The sequence below is a fragment of the Balaenoptera acutorostrata genome, chromosome 16, assembly GCF_949987535.1.
Source record: "Balaenoptera acutorostrata chromosome 16, mBalAcu1.1, whole genome shotgun sequence".
NCBI lineage: Eukaryota > Metazoa > Chordata > Mammalia > Artiodactyla > Balaenopteridae > Balaenoptera > Balaenoptera acutorostrata.
The window spans coordinates 78,323,006-78,346,439 of NC_080079.1; the positions used below are offsets into that span (position 1 = coordinate 78,323,006).

At 36.3% G+C, this 23,434-nt stretch overlaps 1 protein-coding gene across 7 annotated transcripts in view; it reads left to right on the top strand.

Annotated features, from left to right (window-relative positions):
- Positions 1–23,434, top strand: part of RYR2 (ryanodine receptor 2) — a 429,286-nt gene that overhangs the window by 208,909 nt on the left and 196,943 nt on the right. For all 7 annotated transcript variants that reach the window (XM_057530902.1, XM_057530903.1, XM_057530904.1 and 4 more), the window contains exons 33-42: positions 125–325; positions 5,472–5,577; positions 6,913–7,056; positions 8,743–9,016; positions 13,477–13,591; positions 15,277–15,409; positions 15,621–15,724; positions 18,513–18,648; positions 19,195–19,381; positions 21,141–21,246. In XM_057530902.1, coding sequence (XP_057386885.1) covers positions 125–325; positions 5,472–5,577; positions 6,913–7,056; positions 8,743–9,016; positions 13,477–13,591; positions 15,277–15,409; positions 15,621–15,724; positions 18,513–18,648; positions 19,195–19,381; positions 21,141–21,246 — 1,506 coding nt within the window. The remainder of the gene's footprint in view (positions 1–124; positions 326–5,471; positions 5,578–6,912; positions 7,057–8,742; positions 9,017–13,476; positions 13,592–15,276; positions 15,410–15,620; positions 15,725–18,512; positions 18,649–19,194; positions 19,382–21,140; positions 21,247–23,434) is intronic.

The following is a 23,434-nucleotide window of genomic DNA, read 5'->3' on the forward strand; positions in this document are numbered from 1 at the left end:
ATCAGGATTCTGTTAATAAAGGAGAAGAGTTGACAACTAAGCGTATCTGCCACAAATTTTGATTTGATATACATTAACTAAGTTGCAGAAATTAAATTTGGTGTCTTTGTAATCGTCTCTTTAGATGTGTCTGCTACTTCAGTACCTCTGTGACTGCCAGGTCCGGCACCGGATAGAAGCCATTGTGGCCTTTTCAGATGACTTCGTAGCCAAGCTCCAAGACAATCAACGATTCCGCTATAACGAAGTTATGCAAGCCTTAAACATGTCGGCTGCACTCACAGCCAGGAAGACAAAGGAATTCAGATCACCGCCTCAAGAGCAGGTATGAGAATGAACCGAAAGGTCTTCCTTTTCCTTTGGGTTTTAGTTCATTCAGGTTCCACACGTTGCAAAATGATACCAGAAGTTGCGAGTGTATTTTTCTCCTGTTCTCTTTAAACTGGCTACCTTCGTCTAGTCAGTATTCATAGGTCTCACCAAAATTACCTACTTATTTGGTCTCACCAAAATTACCTACTTACTTGGTCTCACCAAAATTATCTAATTATCTGTTAGTTTAAACAGATGAGAGACTTATTAAAAGGTATCAGGTGTATTATGGACTCTGTGGAAACCACTGTGCCAGATTCTGAAGTTCTTCAAATAGGAATAACATCCACGCACAGGTGGGTCTTCGTTGGCTGTCACAGCACCGCCCCAGCTAATAGGCACCCTTGACTCCTAGGACTTCATACTTTTCATTTTGTGTCTCCTAGCAGAACCCAGTGTCACTGCCACCAATCTTGCAGGAGTAGTGATCACCTCTTTGTGGTTCTTCCTCTGGTTGCTCACCTCCAAACCCAGGTCTCCCTTGGGTGCAGCAAAACCAAGAGCCTACGCCTAAACCCAAGAATGAGCTAGTCTAGGATTGTGCATTTTTCTGGCATCCACCTCAGGATGGGTCTCGTAGTGTGAGATATTACCAAAATGTAGCTACGGTGGTCACAAGGTATAACTGACAGATCGCGTCTTCAATATCTTACCTTGCTGTTTCCCTCTATGTCCAAGATACCTCTGAATGAAAATGTTTAGGGACTAATTGCAGAATTTATCTTTTTCTCACCAGAATGTAATTTCTTTGAGGGAAGGGACATGGAATCTTGTTTATTGCTGTAAACAACATTTACTGAGGCAGAGAACAAGTCCAGCCTCTCCCAGAGTAATTCCATTTGTTAAACTACTATTGGGAGACTTGTGCTTCTGGAAAGATGGAGTACATGTGCCTTTCCCTATTCTTCCTTCTAAGTACAACTGTAACCCTGGACATTACATAAAAGACAACATAAGAAGACTCTGAAAGATAGAAGAAAGAGTGGCTACGGAAGTTGGGAGCTGAGGAATGACGTGGTGGTGAGTTCCCTGGGTTTTCTTTTTGCCTCACCTATCCCAGACTTGGAGCTAAAAGAAGCCGGCAACCCAGAAACGCCAGCGGGCATAGACAAGAAAAGCCCCAACAAGTGCCTTCTCTGTCTAGCCAAAGGACCAGAAAAACTGTCTGTTTTTTTCTAGCAAGACAGAAAACTTTTAGGTAATGGCCATGCTACTCCAGCCAAACACCACAGTAAACCCTGTGCCCCACCCCCTACCCAAACCAGCAGACACTGAGTGGAGAGCTTAGACTTCCACTCTTACCAGGCTGTACACAGGTGCTCCAGCTGGGACTGTGGGGAGCTGGGACTTTATCCCCGCTGAGTGGTAATGACACCTACCCCTTCCTGAGTGTCATTAGAGGCCAGGGAGGGAGATATACCAAGGCACTCTTACCCTTTCCAGCCAGGGTTGTGTGACTTCAGGTCCACTGGCGACCTGGATCTCCCAGCCTCACACAGCAGAAACAAGGTCCCCTCTCTCCTTCACGGAGGTCAAGTGGAGAAATGAACTTTCCACTCCACCTGGCCGTAATGAGGCACCCCAGCCCTTCTCCTGCTGGATAGTGTCAGAAGAAGCCAGAAGTTTAAATAAGAACCAAAGTCTCATAACATACTATCAGAAGTGTCCAGGTTTCAATTAAAAATCACTCATCACACCAAGAACCAGCAAAAACTTGAATGAAAAATGGCAATCAATAGATACAAACTCCGAGATGACAAAACTAAAAAAAGAAGGTTGCAGCAAAAAAAAAAAAATAGAAGATACAAAGAAGAGCCAAATGGAAATTTTAGAGGTGAAAAATACAGTATCTGAATTTTTATAAACCTTCAATGGATGGACTTAACAGCAGAATGGAGGAAAAAGAGAAAAGAATCATTGAACTGAAGGGAGAACAATAGAAATTACCTAGCCTGAAAAACCAGAAAATAGAGTGGAAAAAAAAAAAGAGAGCTTCAGGGACGAGTGCAAATAGAGCAAAAGGTCTCACATTTTGTGGCATTAGATTTCCAGAGGGATAAGAGAAAGAGAGTGAACTGAAAAAACACTTGAAAAATGAATGGTTGAAAACTTTTCAAATTTGGCAAAAGGTACAAAGATAAGAGATTCAAGAAACTGAGTAAATCCCAAACGAGATACCCACCAAATCTAAACCAAGACATGTCATTGTCTTTAGTTTTCAGAAGTTTGACTAAGAAAAATCTTGAAAGCCCTGAGAAACAAATGACACTCATAGGGGAAAGACAATTCAAATGACAACGGATTTCTCATCAGAAAATATGGAGGACAGAAGGAAGTGGCAAAGCATTTTTCAAGTGCTGAAAGCAAAGATCTGTCAACCAGAATTCTATACACAGTGAAAATATCCTTCAGGAATGAAGGGGAAACCAAGACTTTCTCAAATGAAGGAAAACTACCGGAATTTGATTACTCTGAAAGAATGCCTTCTTTAAACAGAAGGGAAATGATGAAAGAAGAAAATGTGAAAAATCAGGAAGGAAGACAAAACAACACAAGGTGTTAAGGGTAAATACAATTTCCTTCTCCTCCTGAGTCTTCTAAATTGTTTGATGGACAAAGCAAAAATGGTAACTGTCTGATGTGTTCTAAGTGTATGCATAAGAGATATCTAAGGCACTTATATTTTCAGTGGAGAGAATAAGGGACATAAAGGAAGATAAGGTTTCTATACTTCATTTAAACTGGTAAAGTATTGATACCAGTAGACTGAGATAAATTATGTATATATTAATATAATATCCAGTGCAACCACTAAAAATGCTATGCCAAGAGATACACTAAAAAATACCACGGATAATTCAAAATGGGATCCTAAAAATAGTTCAAGGAACTCAAAGCATGTTGGGAAAAATAAATCAGAGAGAACAAACAGAAACATATCAGTAAATTCATGAATATAAATAATCTAAATACACCAAGTAAAAGACAGAGATTGACAGAGTGAATTTTAAAAACTTGGCCTAACTACATGCTGTCTACAAGAAACTCACTTAAAATATAATTAATATAGATATGTTTAAAGTAAAAGGATGAAAAAAGGTATGTCATGAAAAATTAATCAAAAGAAGGTAAGAGCAAAGAAAATTATCATAGACTGACAGGAACATTACAAAAGGATAAAAGATCAATCCACCAGGAAGACAAATGTGTATGCACTAAACAAAAGAACTGCAAAATATGTGAAGTCAACACAGGTAGAACTGAAAGGAGAAATAGACAAATACACAATTTTAGTTGGAGACTTCAACACCCCTCACTCAATATTTGAAGGAAAAGCTAGATGGAAAATCAGCAAAAATGTAGGAGAATACAACAGTGTCATCAACTAGCAGGATTTTTGGAAATTTGTGGAACACTCCACCCAATAACAGAACACACATGTTTTTTTCAAGTGCCCATGAAACATTTGCAAAGATGGACTGTATCCTGAGCCATGAAACAACCTCAACAAATGTAAAAGAATTGAATTTTTTTATACAGAATGTTTTTTTGACCACAGTGGAGTCAAATTAGAAATTAGTAACAGAAAGGTAACAGGCAAATCTCTAAACACTTGGAAACTAAACAACACACTTCTAAATAATCCATAGTTTGAGAATCAAGTCTCAAGAGAAATTAAAAACTACATTGAACTGAAAGAAAATGAAAATATCACATATCAAAATTTGTGTAAACAACCAAAACTGAAATTTATTGCATTAAATACTTAACATTTAAAAAGAGAAAAACACTCAAAGCAATAATCTAAATTGCCATCACAAGAATTTAGAAGAAGAGCAACATAAACCCAAAACAAGTAATACAGAACAGATGAGAAATGAATGCAAACTGAAAACAGGACAGTTACAAAAATCAGTGAATCCAAAAGCTGGTTATTTAAAAATATTTGTAAAGTCAATAAAACTCTAGAGAGACTGACAAAGGAAGAAAGAGAAGATACAAATTATCAAATCAGGAATGAAACAAGATATTACTACAGACCCTACGGTTGTCAAAAGGATCATGTGGGAATACATATATGCATACTGTATGATTCTATTTATATAACGTTCTTGAAATGCCAGTAGTATAGAAACGGAGAACAGATTAGTGGTTGACAGGAATTAGGGATGAAGAGCAAGCAAGATGGAAGTGGGTGTGGTTATAAAAGGGTAACAGGAGGGATCCTGAAATGATGGAATTGTTCCCTCTTTTGACTCTATCAGTGTAAGTGTCCTGGTTGTGATTCTGTACTACTGTTTTGAAAGATGTCACCGTAGGGGGTAACAGGGTAAAGGGTACACAGGATCTCTTTGTATTATTTCTTACAATAGCATGTGAATCTACAATCTTCTCAAAGTAATAGTTTAACAAAAAATTCAAATACAAAGCTCTAAAAAGAAAACTTACAATTGTTTCCTAAAGGAAAATTATGGAACAGACTTTTCTTCATTTATGAATTGAATACTATTCTTCATTTATGAATTTGATGCTATTGTATCTAAAACTAAAACAAATGGAAGAAAGTTTCTTGCAGTTTGTTTAATTGAACCATTAATGTTAGAAAAAAGCATAGTTATAAAGCATATATATAAAGCATATATATAAAAAAGTTATAGTTATTATATTACTCTTCAGTTATGTTTGGTTTTCCTTCTTTACTGTATCGTTCTAAAAATAGTTGTTGAAAATATTCAATAAAGCATGGAAATTAACTGGAAAAAAAAGAAAATTTAGGAGAAGCATAATAAAAAATTTTAAAACCAACATTTAGATCCTGATTGAAGAACGCCAAGTATACGAAGGGCTAACATTGTGGAATTGAGAAAGAGAAAGCAAAAGACATAACTATTTTTCAGCATGCTAAGATTTGAATGATTTATTTGTGGTGGTTGTTGGATTGAGTGATAATGATTTTTTGTCTGTTGGGCAACTATCTATGAATACTGAAAAACAGGTTTTGAACATCTTTGGTTTTTATGATCTTCTTTGCTGTGCCGTTCCTGAATTCACTTTTCTTTTACTCTAGTTCTTCCTCTTCTGTTTTTCCAAACTTTCAGATCAATATGCTTCTCAACTTTAAGGATGACAAAAGCGAATGTCCCTGTCCCGAAGAAATCCAAGACAAACTCTTGGATTTTCATGAAGATTTGATGACACATTGTGGTAAGGTCTTCTTGACCTACAACTCTTATTAAATGTATATTTTAGTACACATATACTGGTACAAAAGTAAGTATGTATGTAAATACGTTCAAAAATGTACACGGTGCCTGTTAGGAGTTCATATAAGAATATTTGTTATGGCAAAATGGTTAACTAACCCCCATGTGGGAAAGTCATGAGGGGTACAGAGATCAGAAAGGCATTAAGACCAAGCAGGCCATGACCAAAATTCTTTCTCTATTTTCCCTCCTTCCCTCAGTGGCCTGGGGGGAATGGGGACATGTAACCAGGTGCTTTTGGCAGAGAGGGGAGTGTTAAGTTAATTTAGTCTCAAGAAATTTGATCACAAACAGTTGTATTTAAACTGGTTGAGGGGCCACTTTTTAGGACTGGCCTAGGAAATCTGGGACATATCTTTTGAAATTAATTAAGACCTAAGGAACTCCTGCATTAAATTATATGTCAGTAGCCCAGATCTATTAAGGGGATTCTCCCTTATTTTTATTTTAAGAACTTTTAAAATGGAATTGATTGGATGTTCTGAATGTGTGGTTCTTTCTCCCTTTATGCGGTGGTGTGGATAAGTCTGCGTCTGCGTCTCAGTGAAAGAAAATGAATTAGCCATTTCTTAAGTGGTATATATATAGCGCCAGTGATATTATTTTCATTTTATCTTAATGAAGAGAGTAAAAGTATATTAATTCAGCTTATGAATGAAGAACCACTGAATGACTGCCAGAAGGTTATACTATAAATACACACACACACATTTATATATATACTGTAAATAAAGGAGTGCTCTGAAATGGTAGATTTATTGCTTCAGACATAAAGTATTCCTTAGTTTAGGATATCTAATGATATCTGCTCTCTCTGTCTCTCGACTTATTAAAATATCACTGATATTTTTGGAAGCAAGTAAGGAAGATAAAAGACTAGGGAGGTTTTTAGGCAGGGCAGAACCATAGGTCTAAATGGTGCCCAAGGTCAAGAGATGCCTTAGGGTTAGCCCAAGTAGCACGATTGATTTTGACTCCTAAGGGAGTCTTTTCCCTCTCTGCTTGGTTTTATATTTTGTACTGGCTGCTGATAGCTCTGATATCACAACAACAGGGGAAAAAGAGAAAGAAGGAAGAGAGAGCAATGAGTGCCTCTTACCTATGAGTGCTAGTGGGCAAGATTGCTTAACTCAGTGTCATCAGCTGTTTCAGACACGGCAGCATTGCTTTAAGCTATGAATGGAAAAACTTGTAAAAACCTGAGAATTATTTATCCTAAATGTTTCTTTAATATTATTTTTTCTTTTCTTCTTTCTCTTTGTTTTCTTCCTACTAGGAATTGAGCTGGATGAAGATGGGTCTCTGGATGGAAACAGTGATTTAACAATTAGAGGACGCCTGCTGTCCTTGGTAGAAAAGGTGACATACCTAAAGAAGAAGCAAGCTGAAAAGCCCGTTGAGAGTGACTCCAAGAAGTCATGTAAGTTATGAAAGGGCACTGCCAAAATGACTCAACTACGGCATTTACTCATCACTTAAATATTATACTAGATGAACCAGTGAGAAAATTGAGTTTGCAGCTTCCAAGAATCAGATTCTTAAGTAGATGCCTGTAGCTGCCAGAAGTAGACGGCAGCATCAGGCCATACTTGTAGGAACAGATTGAGAGATGGCAGCTTTGAAAGGGTGGATGAGCTCCCTAGAGAAGTAACCATTTAGGGATTGGATCAGTCTTATCAAGAGAAAGTATAAAGCAGGTAATTTAGCCTTCATATCTAAATATTATGCTATTGACTTTCAAATATTCTTGCATCAAGTTAAACCTTTGCTTAAAGGTTAAATAGATATTGTCTGTAACTATATTTTGGTTCTGAAATATTTCCTAAAATCTTATGCATTTCTGATTCATCCATATGATATTTAACTGAAAAGTCACAGCTGATACTCTGTGAAACCAAATAAGCACGCCGAGGCAATCGGTCTTTGAGACACTGCACGCTCATCCAAAAGGGTTTCATGAAGTAGGTCTGTGAGATCCGCTGACTTACCGTCTCACTGCTGAGACTCCATTCATTTAAGATGCAGTGTTGGTTTATTAATGGCTTTTATGGAAAGAAAAAAAAAAAACTCATGAAAATTTTGTGTTTTTTTCACACGAACTTACAAGGGAAATCTTTTATCCATACAATTACTTCTAAATTTATTCTTCAGTATCACAACCAAATTTGAGCCAGATCTTCAAAATCAGAGTTCAAAGTTTCTTGCGAATCACTTTTTATTATTATCAATTTTGACCTATTAAAACTGACAACATGGTTTTGAGATACGTGGAAGTATACTGGCATTTTATCTAAATTTTGTATTTGGTTAAAATTGGTAGTTTTTTTTTTTTTTTTTTTTTAGTGTATAGATTAAAACAGATAATCAGACAGTGTATTGATGATAGGAACTAAGTGCCTATGTATGAATTAGTCACATCAACCCTACTTAGCTTTGATAATTTTAGTATATATTTTAAGAGGTTTGGAAGTTCTATTGCTTTTAAGTGTGCTTTATTGCTTGTCACATTGCAAGTAATCTTCTATGTATGGGGTAACTTTTCAACTTAATACAGTTTCACAATCAAATCCTTTTGAAGACATTTTAAGTGACAATTAGGGATACAAATTGAAGTAGAAATATAATTTCATGAGGTTACTACTACAAAGGACTCAAATGAGGAGACAGTTGGATCAAAAGAAAGCTCCTTGAATGCCCATGGTTGACCTTTATAAGGACATATGATGTCAGATCTTCTGGGAGGCAAAGAATGGAACAAAGAAAATAAAAGTAATAGGACCACTCATTGGTTGCCCTATGGATTGCCAATAGCAGTTTTGAAAAAGGGGCTACAATCTTGAAACAGCTTAAATGCCTTAGTTTTAAGAATAGTTTTTAAAGAAAATATTGTGTATTTTTATCCTTGCATTTCTGTAACTCATCGATATTAACATATTGACGTTGAAAAATACTTAAATGAAGTTTATTTTTTTCAAAAAATATATTTTTGAAATTCTGGCACAAATATTGATACCAGTTTGGCCTATCTGAGATATGCATTTGAAATGCCCATCTAATGTGTCTTACTATTCTCCTTTTTTAAGAAGTATCCATAATTACTTTGCAGCCACTCTTCAGCAGTTGATTTCTGAGACCATGGTCCGATGGGCTCAAGAGTCCGTTATTGAAGACCCTGAGTTGGTGAGGGCCATGTTCGTGTTGCTCCATCGACAGTATGATGGCATTGGGGGTCTGGTCCGGGCTCTGCCAAAGACCTACACTATAAATGGTATTTCCGTGGAGGATACCATCAACCTGCTGGCATCTCTTGGTCAGATTCGTTCTCTGCTGAGTGTGAGAATGGGCAAAGAAGAAGAGAAACTTATGATTCGTGGATTAGGGTAAGTTATTTAACTATTACAACCTTTGTCTTAGAAATGTCTTCTTTCTAGTTGTTTATCCCAATAGTAGTACAGTAGGTGCATTAGTATAAATATACTGTCTAGATTTTATGATCATTAAATTAGATTGTCATTTTGCTAGAGATTATGTTTTAAAGCTAAATAGGAAAATTGCTCAATAACAAAACATGACTAATTTTACAACTAGATGCTAAGGTGGCTATGATATACAACAAATATCTTAGATTTTATTTTTATTAATTTCTCAGTAATGTACAATCACATATAAAAAATGCAGATTAATAAAAACACAATAAAATCCACAGGGGGACAGACAATCACGAGCAGGAAATAACAAGGAAGTTTGCCTATGTCTATTGGGCCTTGAGCAAAGAATGGGGGATAAAACAACTGTTCTTAGAATTCAACATCATAGGTTGTACTTTATGTGGATTTCAGGGTTAACGTTTTTTTATTGAGTTATAGTTGATTTGCAATGTTGTGTTAGTTTTTGGTGTACAGCAAAGTGATTCAATTTTATTTATATATATATATATATATATATATATATATATATATATATATATATATATTCTTTTTCATATTATTTTCCATTGTGGTTTATTATAGGATATTGAATATAGTTCCCTGTGACATACAATAGAACCTTGTTGTTTATCCATTCTATATATAATAGTTTGTATACGCTAGTCTTAAATAGGGTTAACATTTATACCTCATATGTAGTCTAAGGATTCCCCAAGCTGAGAAATTAACATATAATTTGGCCCGGAGGTGTGCTTTCTCAACTCAATTCACTGTGAATTCTTGCAGGAAAAACCTACATACTACTAAAGATTAGCCCACAATCAAAACTTGCAAAACACCCAAGGGAACAATCCACCATAGGCAAGGGTCTGCGGATACACAAAGAGTGGAGTTAGAACACCTCCCCCAAGAATTTCAGATCATAGAATGCCAGAAAGAGAACGTAAAGTTACTGTATTTAAAATGTTTAAAAATAAGAAAGAATAAATAAAATCTCCAAAAATAAGACACACAAAAGGTCCATGAAGATTTGAAAAATATCCAAATAGAAGTTCTAGAAATGAAAAATATAATAATTGAAATTAAGAGTAGTGATTAATAAAAGTATAGATAAATAAAGCTGAAGAGAATTAATAAATTGAATCATAGATCTGAGGAAATTAGTAATGTAACACTGAAAGATAGAGAAGTTAAGAGACATAGGGGATAGTATAAGGAGGTCCAGCATATGCTGAATAGGAGTTATAGAAAAGACAGAATAGATGAGCTATATATAGAATGGGAACTTTGAAGAGCTATTGGCTTGAGTTTTTCAGAATTGATGAAAAATATGAATTCACAGATTCCTAGAGTACAAATCGTTCCACATCCACAGCTGGATAGACTATAGTGAAACAGCATAAAACCAGTGATAAATAGAATATTTTGAAAGCAAATAGAAAAAGCCAGGACACTTGAAAAGAAACAATATTTAGAATTCTCAGTTGTAAAACTAGAGATCATAACTCAATGAAATATCACAAAGTTCCAACAGAAAATAGCCATCAATTTACAATGTGTTACTCAACTAAGATTTCACCATCGTGAGCTTGTGCTTCATGTGGATTTGGATATTGGAGTTTATATTCCATATTCAAGAGTGAGGGCAAAACAAAGATATTTCAGAATGTTTAATTAAAGTCCCTCATTGAAAGACCTTCTAAAGGCTGTATATTCTGGAAAAGAAAATGGAATTCAGAAGAATGGTTGGTAATCAATTCCAGAGAGTATATTACTGGCGCATATATACATATATCTAAGCAATCATTAACAAGCTTGCATGATTTGGGGATAAGAAAATATGAGAGAATTAAAATACCAGAGAAAAATAAAAGCTTAAACTGTATGATATTCATAAGAAAAAATACCTAAATGTAAGGATGTAAAAATCTGGAATGTAGAATGTTGAAAAGTGATGTAAAAGACAAATATTTAGCACCCCCAACCAAGAAAAAGCTAATCTGGTTCTATAAATAACAGATAAAAGAGGAGATAATGATAACTAGTGACATAGGTAAAATAAAACACAAATAATAAAAAGGATTTAAAAAACTCAGTGTTGGCTCTTTGAAAAACAACTAAGGAAATAGAATAACCAATGTTTTCTTTGGCTAGAAAAATAATTCTGAAAGTATGGAAAGACTCAGATTATGTGATATTTATGTACATTTTAAATTCAGAACACCATACTATATATTTCCTGTGAGACTATTAAGTATTTGAAATCATAAAACTGGGAGGTTATATTCCGAAAATCATTATAGTGATTGCACACTAAAGATCAGTGTACTAATGGGACAAAGAGGGAAAACAGAAAAACCTAAACAACACAAGCTAATGTTATGTTCTTTATTTATAAATGTCTGTGCCTGAGCCTTTTTTTTGGAATATTAGTACTTAAATCTAACCTGAGGGGGCCTCTCCTGAGAAGTGATCTTAATTAAATGAGAAAGAAAGCCTTCCAGGAAATGGAGAGCACTTTCTTTCTTAAATGACCATGTAACAAGTAAGATGTACCATTAACATATAAATCACTCAGTAGGGATAAAACTCAAAATGATTATGAAACAAGATAAAATGTTACTTTTTTGTGGTATTAGAAAGATCCTAAAATGACACATTTAATAAGTGACAACCTGCCTACTGGTGGTAGAATTAAAAATCCATTTAATTTACCTGGAACTAAAGGCAAATGAGATTTTTCAATTAGATACCTTCCAAAGTTAGGTCATGCAAAAGGATTTGAATTAACAGGAGAACAGATCTCATGATTACATCTGTGGTTTGAGAGTTGAAGGTTCTCTTGATAAATGTGCTGCTATCTGATGTGAAGGAAAGGATGTCTTTCTTTACCTTATTCGTTCTTGCATTAAATAGATCAGACCTGTATGAGCCCTGGGCCCCCAAGTCATTTTTCTGAGTTGTGCTACCTAAAAACTGTCTTCATTAGCACAAACCTAAACAAAGCTAAATTAAAAGTGAAGAACTAAAACAAAAAAAAAAAAAAGAAAGAAAAGAATCACACTATTCCACTTTATTGATGTAGCAAGAATAACTAAAAGTTAGCATATGACTAAATGAATAGATGAGTGACTCAATTAAGCTAACCCGATTCAAAGGGAAAGTTTCAGGTTTCTCGTTGATTGTACATTATTTTCTTGCTCTGGCTCCAACAAGAAAGTGTTTTATAGAAAAGACTCTTGCATGATTTGCTATATGTTAAAATAAAAATCAACAGAGCTATTTATTTGCAAGGACTGCTAAACATTAAGATCTTTAAAAGTACCTTTACATAAGTATTGTAATAATGTGTAATGCAATAATAATAATACAAAACATTCTAGGTATCGTCTGCTGCTGTTTCTTTAAATTAAATGTCCCTTTTAATGAGTTGGATTACTCGTACCTGGACTTCATGTGTATTCAGTGTCTCTGGGAGAATATGTATCTTTTTTTTTTTTTTTTTTTTTTTTTTTTAAAGATTAGTTTAGTTTTGTTTTGTTTTTTTTAATACTTTATTTATTTATTTTATTTATTTATTTATGACTGTGTTGGGTCTCTTAGTTTTCGTGCGAGGTCTTTCTCTAGTTGCGGCAAGTGGGGGCCACTCTTCATCGCGGTGCGGGGGCCACTCTTCATCGCGGTGCGCGGGCCTTTCACTATCGCGGCCCCTCCCGTTGCGGGGCACAGGCTCCAGACGCGCAGGCTCAGTAGTTGTGGCTCACGGGCCCAGTTGCTCCGTGGCATGTGGGATCTTCCCAGACCAGGGCTCGAACCCGTGTCCCCTGCATTGGCAGGCAGATTCTCAACCACTGCACCACCAGGGAAGCCCCGAGAATATGTATCTTTTAAAAGCATTTTGCCAGAATGATAACATAAATGTGGCAGGAAATAACACTACTGTTATTAAACATACAAATAATGAATATAGTACTAAAAAAGCATATATGAAAAGCAGAGATACTTATACAACAATTATTTATATAGAAATTTTCATAAGAACATGGTATAATACTGCTTCATATTTCTGTACAAAATAAGGTTGAACAAAATAAGATTGAATTTAGATATTCATAAAACTAGGAATAAGTGTCGCAAAGTCTGTTTCATATAAATGAATGTTTACCTATTTAGTACATTTCTTATAATTGATAGGAGTAGAAGACTTGTATGCTATTTTTGGTAGGCTGTCAGTATTTTTGAGGAAAACCCAATTGCGCTTATTAATTTTTATGGCTTAACGATGATTGCTCTTACTTTTCCATATGTTCCAGTAATTATTTCCAGAAGATTTATCATCATCTCAGATATGTTTTTATTTAAATTTTGCTCTGACTTCTGTGTTTCCCTTGTACCTATGTTGTCCTTTCTAGGGATATCATGAATAATAAAGTGTTTTACCAGCACCCTAATCTCATGAGGGCACTTGGGATGCACGAGACAGTGATGGAGGTCATGGTGAATGTCCTTGGAGGTGGGGAGTCCAAGGTAAAGGAAACCCTTTGATTCTTGGGATGCCATTTATTGTAACCTCCTAGAATATGTACATGGCATATTCTTAATGAGAACTTCTGTAAATTCTATTAGGACTGTTTTTTAAAGAACACTTTTTGAAAAAAAATGAACAGAACTGTACAGACTGAGAGTTGGATATGCTTCTACAGTCATCCTCCAGTATCCACAAGGGATTGGTTGCAGGACCTTCCTGCAGATACCAAAATCCACAGATGTTCGAGTTCCTTAGATAAAATGGTGTAGTATTCGTGTATAACTTAATGCACATCCTCTCATATACTTTAAATCATTTCTAGATCATTTATAATACCTAATACAGTGTAAATGCTATGTAAATAGTTGCGGTCATGTAGCAAATCCAAGTTTTGCCTTTTAGAACTTTCGGCATTTTTTGCGTTTTGGTTGAATCTGCAGATGTGGAACCTGCAAATATAGAGGTCTGACTGTAGTTTCTTCTTTGATATTGATAACAATTTTTCTTATGCCATGTAATTTGCTATCTCCTAGATTATCCTCACTTAGGGGGTATTTAGAAACCTTAAAAGTTAATACTATGCTAATTTTGTAAGATTTTGAATTATAAATCCATCTCCATCACATTAGAAGTCCATAACACAAGCATGCTGTTCAGACCCACCCGTTCCCTTGATTCAGACAACAGTTGGTTCCACTAAATTCCTGATCCAGACCAAGATTTGAAGATGATGCTCTATAGCGTTTGTTGTAAGACACTAAGGTGCATTTTTAAATGATTAAAATTTAAAATAAAAAAATTTAAAACCAAACAAATAGAATAATATAATATATAACTCCATATAAAGCAGTACAGTTTCATGACCTCTGATTTGCAAAATGTTTCAGTATTTTTTTTGAAATTTTAAAATGTAATTTTCAAAATATAGACGTGAGTCCATATTTCTCATGTTCCGACTACCAGTTAGACAGACTTATAAAGATATTTATAAAATACTCTGTTTGAGAAGGACTTGGAGTCTTTAGGGATTATCTGTAGTATACTAGAATAAGAGCTAGGTCTCAGGAGAGATGTGTTTGCTGGGGCCCAGCAGGCAGACCTTCCAGGAAGGGTGTTCATCATAGGAGATGAGTCATGTGCCAGTCAGGGAAGATGTGAGTTCCCGGAATCTTAATAATAATACAACAGTGACACTGATGATAAGAACATCCTATTATGTGGTTCCAAATATTAAACTGGGTATTTTTCACAATATGTCTCATTGAACTCTCCCTCCTTTGCCTCAAGTAAATATTATCATCCATCTTATTACAATTTTACAGAAGAGAATCAGTAAGATTGCATAATTCCCCAAGGAAGCGCAGCTTGAATAATGTGAGTCAGGAATCACAGCTGAGCCTGCCTGATTCCTAAACCAGGCCCATGCCACCTTTAGTTTTAGGGCTGTAGATTAATTCCAGATCAACCCATTGATGACAGTGAGGCTTCAAATTAGTGCCAGGCTTGATTTTTGGTGGCTCTAGGACTAGATGAGTCCAAGTCTGGACATTCAAAGGTCTTCTGTACCTGAGGCTTGGCAGACATGGGCACACACGGATGGGCAACCTGATTGAGACCTCAACTTCAGAACTCAATTTTATAAAGATCCTTTGCTTTCCCAGCTAACTAAATGCTCTTTATGTAGGAAATCACTTTTCCCAAGATGGTGGCCAACTGTTGCCGTTTTCTCTGTTACTTCTGTCGTATAAGTAGGCAGAATCAGAAAGCAATGTTCGATCATCTCAGTTATTTACTGGAAAACAGCAGTGTTGGTCTTGGTAAGTAAATGTATGACTTTCATTTAATCTTTAAGATAAAAGGGATTTACATATTGGATTTTAAAATTAAACTTTAATATAAATTAAGTTGGATTAGTGTGATACGTATTGCATTTAGAAATTCAATTCTAAGTGAAAGGTTTTTTTTTTACATGAAATTCATAGTTGCAGCGCAATTCAGGTTTTGTTTCATCTTTGTTTCAATGAACAGCCTCACCAGCTATGAGAGGTTCAACGCCACTGGACGTGGCAGCAGCCTCGGTGATGGATAATAATGAACTAGCCTTAGCTTTGCGGGAGCCAGATCTGGAAAAGGTAAACAGCATCCCTGCCCCGTGTGTTTGTGTGAATTACACTTGTTCATAGTGGTTTCTCAAGATATTTAAGTGTAATTATACTATAGTTATAATTATTATAATTATAATATACTATGTATTATAAATATGTTACACTTATATGTAATATTATAAGTTATAAAGAACAAGAAATTTGAGATAAGGTATTTCCTCTGATCACATGCAGTTTTCTTTGGAAAGAGAATCCACTTACTCTATATTCTTTTGCGTTTTTGTCCTTTCCTGGTAATCTGCTGTCACTTTTGCTTTAATCATACAGTTTAGATTTCTTAAAAGAAATTGTTTTAACATCTTATATATACAATTTATATCACAGAAGTTTGCATATTACAGTGCAAGGTATCATTGATATACTGAAGGCCATGCACTCTAAGCATATTAGGCCACATATATGTTTACCAAAATATGGATAAATTTCCCCCATGTTTTAATTGCAGTTGCATTCTAAGTGGTCTTCCTGATCCCTCCCTTGCAGCCAGAGTGAGTCTCTTGAAAGGATCATATTAATCCTCTGCCCAGAACTCTCGAAAGACTTCCTATCTCACTTTGAGCATACACTTAGAGGCATTGCAATAGCTCCATCCAATCAGTCTTAGTTCATTTCCTGCAGTCCTCCGGGTCTCTCTTTTGGCTCCAGCCACTCTGGACCCCTTGCTGTCACTGGAACTTGCTAGGTGTGCTCGTGCCCTAGGGCCTTTGCCCTTGCTGTTCCCTCCGTCTGCAATATTCTTCTGCCAGACGTCCTCATGGCTCTTTTCCAGACATCCTTACAGTAATTCCTCCAAAGTCACCTTCTTTTCAGTTCTTCCATGTCTGTGCTATAGTTTAAATATTTATGGTTTAAAATTACATTTTAATATAAATATATCTTACTAAAATCTCTATATTTATGTATTTTTCAAAATCTACTCCTTACCATAATGTAAGGCCAGTGAGTACAGGGCATTTTTTCCTCTGCTACTCATTGCTTTTTCCCAGTCTTAACACTGGCACTGGGTAGATGCTCAACGCATAGCTGTTGAAAGCATGAAAAAGTGAACTCTTCCCCAAATCCTTCTGACATGCCAGGCAAGCGTCATGAAGCTTTGCATCTCTAAATAACCTCTGGAGAATTTTCTCCCATATATAATTTGAAATGTTTTTATCTACACACTGATAAAATAGCTAGTATTTTTAAAAAGTAGACAATGCTGAACACTGAGTAGGCTTTGGAGCAACTGGAAAGCTCATCTACTGCTGTTGGGATGAAAAATGGTTAAGTCAGTTGGAAAGCAGTTTGGCATTATTTTTAATAAGTTAAACATACCTAACATAAATATGCACCTAGCCTTTCCACTCCTAAGTAGTTACTCAATAGTAATACAAATATATGTCCACACAGAGATGTGTACATGGATGTTGATAATGGCTTTATTCATCTGAGCCCAAAACTGGAGACAGCTCACCAGACAACTGGTGAATGGATAAACAACACTGGGGTATTTCCATAAGTAGTGAGATGCCATGATTAGGCTATAAAAAGGAATGAGGGACTGAGATGTACTCCAGCTTGAATGAATCTCAAAATCGTTATTCTGAGTGAAATAAGCCAGGCTCAGAAATACCCATAATGGATGACTGCATGTATCAGTGTCCTAGAACATGTAATCTAGTTTGTAGTGGCAGAAAGCAGGTTGTCAGGACCAAGGCTTGTAGGGACGGATGGTCTGCAAAAGACATGGGGACCTGAGGAGCAATGGAAAATGCTCTACATCTTGATTGTGGGTTCTTACAGATGGATAAATCTCTCAAAGATCATTGAATTTATACTTTAAATAGATGAATTTATTGTACATAAATTATACCTCAATAAGGATGATGTAAAATATTTTTAGCTGTATTATTTACTTATTTTTAAGCCTGGCTTAGCTTGTGACTGAGCTGGGTGTAGCTTATTTTGTTTGATAAATTGCTCCTCCAACCATCTGCTACCATTGATAGTGACTTCTTTAGGGATTCCTTTTTTTTTCTTTTTAGGGATTTCTTTTAAAACTGGTTCTGTTAATGAAATCTTGTATAGAGAACCAACATTCACATAAGACAGAATATTTTTAAAGGCCGAGCTAAGCAGAAATTTTAATGTGTTAAGTTTAACAAAACAGAAAGGTTGGTAGTATTATCCGAAACTTAATAGACAATGAAACAGTAGTTCAAGATGATACACTAAGTTCTAATACAAGTCAGATTTGAACCCAACGATATTTGACTCTGAGCTTAGTTTTCTCCACTTCTCTAGGTGTCCTCTCACACACACCCCTTCCCCCATTAAACTGATATTTTATTTTGGAAATAAGCTCACTTTTTAAAAATATCATCGTATCTCAGATGGATCTTTCACTATCTCAGATGGATTCAGGTTTTACACCAGGCCAGAGGCCATTAGGCATTTTTGAAGTTTATCAAATATTATGACTCTTGTAGGTAAAAGTCTCAAATGATATGAAATTTAGGAATATTTTTCTTTCATAGAGTTCATTCATAAACATTTTTACTGTGATAGCACTTTGTTACAGTTTGTCAGTATTTCTTAATTCTAAGGTTTTACTAAAGGGGGTTCATATAGACGGTCATGAGATTAAAAAGAACTTGCAAAAATGCATTTGTTTTAAACCATCCCTTGATAATAACATTTACCATGTCTAGCGCAAGCTTCTAATGAGTATCTCACCCAAGGGGTAACGTTTTTGCTTATCATCTTGTTTTTGCAGGTGGTGCGATATTTGGCTGGTTGTGGACTGCAAAGTTGTCAGATGCTGGTGTCAAAGGGTTATCCAGACATTGGGTGGAATCCAGTTGAAGGAGAGCGATATCTTGACTTTCTCAGATTTGCTGTCTTCTGTAATGGTAGGATGAATCGCTTAGGGTCTTTTATGGTCATTATTAAAACTGCAAAAAAAATAGATGTATAAAATAATGAGGCATCCCAGCATTTTCATGAAGGAAGTAGATAGTAGTAAAGAAATTGAATATTTTATAATCAGTAGGCTTTTTCACAGTAATAATTTATTTTGTAATATTAATTTTGATCGTGATGCTGGGCTTTCATTATTAAATAAAAACTTTTAGGCACTTACATTCTTGCTGTTTTTATAATTAGACTCTAATAATAGCTAGGATCATGACTTCACTTCCTATAACAAATTAACAAAAATGAATAGTTTATACCTCCATCATGCTTTTCTTTACTTGGAAAATTTTAAGTGCAAGAAAAGAAATTTACTGAGTCTTATGGACACAACACTAGTAATTTGGATTCAACTTTGGCTCTACTACTACCTTATTAGGTGTTAGTTATTTTTCTTTAAATATAAGCAGATTAGTATAACATTGTTTGCTCAGAACTTCCATGTAGTCAATGTTTGCTTACTCCTGTTCCCCTTTTGATCTTAGGGGAAAGCGTGGAGGAGAATGCAAATGTCGTGGTGAGATTGCTCATCCGGAGGCCTGAGTGTTTCGGTCCTGCCTTGAGGGGGGAAGGTGGGAATGGTCTGCTCGCAGCCATGGAAGAAGCCATAAAAATAGCTGAGGATCCTTCTCGAGATGGTCCCTCACCAACTAGTGGATCCAGCAAAACCCCGTAGGTCGAATATACACACTCTTAAGATTAAATGATACTACTTGACTTTTAATTTTACAAAATATAATTTGCGTTCTCTTAATTGCAGTATAATTCTCTGGTACTCCGGATTTCTTCCCTTGAAAATGAAATGTGTTTTGAGAGAAGGGATGGAATTTGGCACTGGAATAGGGTAAATGAACAAAGAGAGACCTCAGGAAGATTGTATGGATTTAGTCGAAAAAAACTTAGGTTGTAGGAGGAGATGTATTCTGTGAATTTTCTCAGGGATCTAGGGAGTAGTGAGTTCTTACAAATGATGGCAGGTGAGCCTTTGAAATTAGAATAGAGTTTACTGGGAGGTTAGCTGGAACGAGTTTTCATGATAATAGTAAGAGAGAAAGAGACTTTTAGCAAGAGGATGGGGACTTAACTAAACAGGTGTGGTGGCAGAGAAAAGGGGATGTTGTCACTTTGAGGAGTAAAATGCTTTATTAAGGTCTTGGTGACCGGGGAGGCAGCGACTACCTTACATTTCTCCATAGTCTTTGTTGTTAATACTTGATTCCAGCAATAAATTCATCCAGACCTGTTGCTTCCTTTTTTTTTTTTTTGGCCGCATCACGCGGCATGCAGGATCTAGTTCCCCGACCAGGGATCGAACCCATGTCCCCTGCAGTGGAAGCACAGAGTCTTAACCACTGCACCTCCAGGGAAGCCCCAGCTTCCTATGTTTTTAATCTGTGGAGCTGAGTGTCCTGCTTAGGGGGCCATGTAACCACACTGCTAGCACCACTGGTAAAGATATAACATAGGGCTTATTGGAGGCAATTTTCCAAGCAAAGAGGTAGTCCTGCAAACCCTGGTTCTCCCACTTAGAGACCTGGCGTAAATATTCCATCGACAGCAAGGCCAGGGTTCCAGGCTGGGAGCACTCCAAGAGCAAGTTACATATTTATCAGTTAGCTGTTGAGGAACTAGGAATCCCTTAGTTTTTCCAACAAGTAGAAAATATATCAAGAGATTGCTGGTCGAGTACCACCTGAGCGGGTGTGCACCTGAGGACCTTGGGAACAGCATTGCTTGCAAGGAACAATATTGTCAACAGGCCTTGCTGTTACTCTGCAGACTGCTGAGTCCAGCAGAGGCAGCTGTCGGCCAGGCCACTAAACAAGGAATGACATGATCTTCCAGGGCCATCCAAATTTGTCTCTCATCAACGAGATGATGAAATATTTATGTTTTTCATGTTGTATTACTTGGGAGTGAGTGGGTGGGGCAGAGTAAAGAGAGGTGAGTAAATCAAATCACGTTTATGAAGTACTCTGGGCAAATCACCGTACTGGGTGCCTTGTATATGTCATCTTATAGGACAGATCTTTGTCACTCTTTCTCTAAGTGTATGCTGTTGACAAAAGTAAACTTAACAAGTTCTTCAATCAGTTATTTTCTGTTAATATCTTGTCTGCCAGTAGAAATGAGCAGAATCCATCAAATTAATAATTCCTCTTTTTTTTTCCATTTTGAAGGGATCTTAATATTAAAGTTCCCACAGATGCATTCTTGGTGATAGAATCTCAAATCTTGTCTTTAACCCATTTTTATTTTCCTTTTTGGAATGTCAAGCTGTATATTAAACACATATGTGAAAAGTGTCAGAAGAGGCAGAATTAATTACCATACTGGTCCCTTTCCTCTGAGACGTATGTAATAAATCTGAAACGTCATTTTATTATCCCATTTGCTTTTCTTTCTGTTTCTTTTGAAAAATCCACGAAAGTGATACAGAAGAGGAGGAAGATGATACCATCCACATGGGGAATGCCATCATGACATTTTATGCAGCTTTGATTGACCTCTTAGGACGCTGTGCTCCCGAAATGCATGTAAGTGCCGTGGGGTCCAACAACAAAAATCCTGGCTTATTCCTCTTTGTTAAGACATCCATCACTGGCAAAAACCACAAAAGTATACAAAACCAGCAATCTTCACGCTCCATTAAAAATAATCGCTGCAGCCTCATTGCTGAACAAGTGTTTGTTTAGTTGGAAATATCTTCTTGGTTACAGAAATTAGTGATGAGATTTTGTTATGAGTCATTAATAGAATAGTCAGTTACTGATATATCTCTAAAACTCATATAAGCCTCCCCACACTTTAAGCAGGAAAGAACTTATTTTTCCTATACAGTGTCTTTTCCTGTTTTAGTGCACGCAGAAAGCACCACTCCTATCAAGGGTTATTTCCTTGCTATATAATATTTAGTCCTATTGAAGGAGCTGCTACGTGCTGCCACGGGTTTAAGGGAAAGTGGGGCTGGGAGCAGGTCAGGGGAAAGGAAAGAGCTATGTAGACCCTATTGATTAGTGTTTTCATAAACTTTTTGACCAAAAGGTAATTGAAGTTCGTGGAACGATACTTACTTTTACTCTGTAATGCATTCTGCTATTTTCTACTTTATTCTAATCTATTCTGTTTTCTTTCATTATATTAATTTAAAAATGCTAGCCAGGGCCCATAAAATTAGCTTCATGATCTGTTGATGGCAAACAGCCAGAGTCTGAAGCACATTGACCAGTCCTGGGGAAGAAAGCAAATACACTTCTAACTGCTCTGAGCATGAAGCCAAAGTGACTGTTATAACACATCACCTTTCTCCCTACCCTTCGAATCTATGTCTTTTTTTGGGGGGGGGGCGGTGTGGGGAGCGGGGTTTGATTGTTTGTTTTTGTCTCTTTCTCTCACACCCATAGGTTAAAACTTTCTTGCTTTCTGGATGTAATCTTTTGTTGTGAACAGAGAGGAATCGCAGAATGGAGAAATATTAGAATGTTAGAAAACCTGGAGTTTGATTTTTTGTAACGACTTAACTTGTTGTCAATGAGATTTTCATTATAGTAAATGGGAATAGACTATCAAAAATTTGTGTGCTGGAAGGTCATTGCAGAGAAAAAACTTTATTCTCACAATATTCATTCTTTTCCTGTTAAAGTGGAAGATCAAAGGAACCATGAGAGAAATTATGCTAATAAATAGAAGATTTTTGTTCTATTATATTAAAGGGAAAAACAACCAAGTGACTTAATAAGGGACTAACCTTGGCACTTCAGAAATTTATTCACCTTCAACAACCATTAATTGAGGACTTCCTAGGTGTCAGAAATTGTGCTTGTGTTTCACACTCTGTGGTGAAGGAATAGATACGTTCCCTGGCATTGGAAGCTTCCAGTCTGTTGCAGAGACGGGCTGAGATCCTTGACTATGTCAGGCCCACTATCTTCATAGATACTTCATTAGCCAGTGAAGGTCTAAAACACCTGTTAGGATCCATGTTCACCATTTTCCCCAACATTATAAACCCATCCTTGGGAGAAATCAGGGTAGAATATAGGTGGATATACAATTACATTTTTATCACAAAACAAAACAGGCTAAACCAGCCTAAATATTAGTATATGTTCAGAACATAAAGATAATAATTCTTCCCTTAGTATTACTGCTCATGTTATGGATAGATATTTATATGTAATTTTGGGGGGTAAGCATTCACAGACTTATCAGTCTTAAAATACTTTAATACCCCAGAGAGGATAAAAACTATTATTCTAATGGATATACCTGTTGGCCTAGACTGCAGTATGTGACTCAGTGTGTGCTGAAGTCAATGAAAATTGTGTGGCAAGTAAATATCTGTCTGTAAGCCTGAAACAGCACTTTCTGAGAGAGTTTCAACTTTATTATTTATTCTTAATTAAAAAAATTTTTAATTAAAGTATAATTGAGGGCTTCCCTGGTGGCGCAGTGGTTGAGAGTCTGCCTGCCAATGCAGGGGACACGGGTTCGAGCCCTGGTCTGGGAAGATCCCACATGCCGCAGAGCAACTGGGCCCGTGAACCACAACTACTGAGCCTGCGCGTCTGGAGCCTGTGCTCCGCAACAAGAGAGGCCGCGATAGTGAGAGGCCCGCGCACCGCGATGAAGAGTGGCCCCCGCTTGCCGCAACTAGAGAAAGCCCTCGCACAGAAACAAAGACCCAACACCGACAAATAAATAAATAAATAAATAAAAATACCC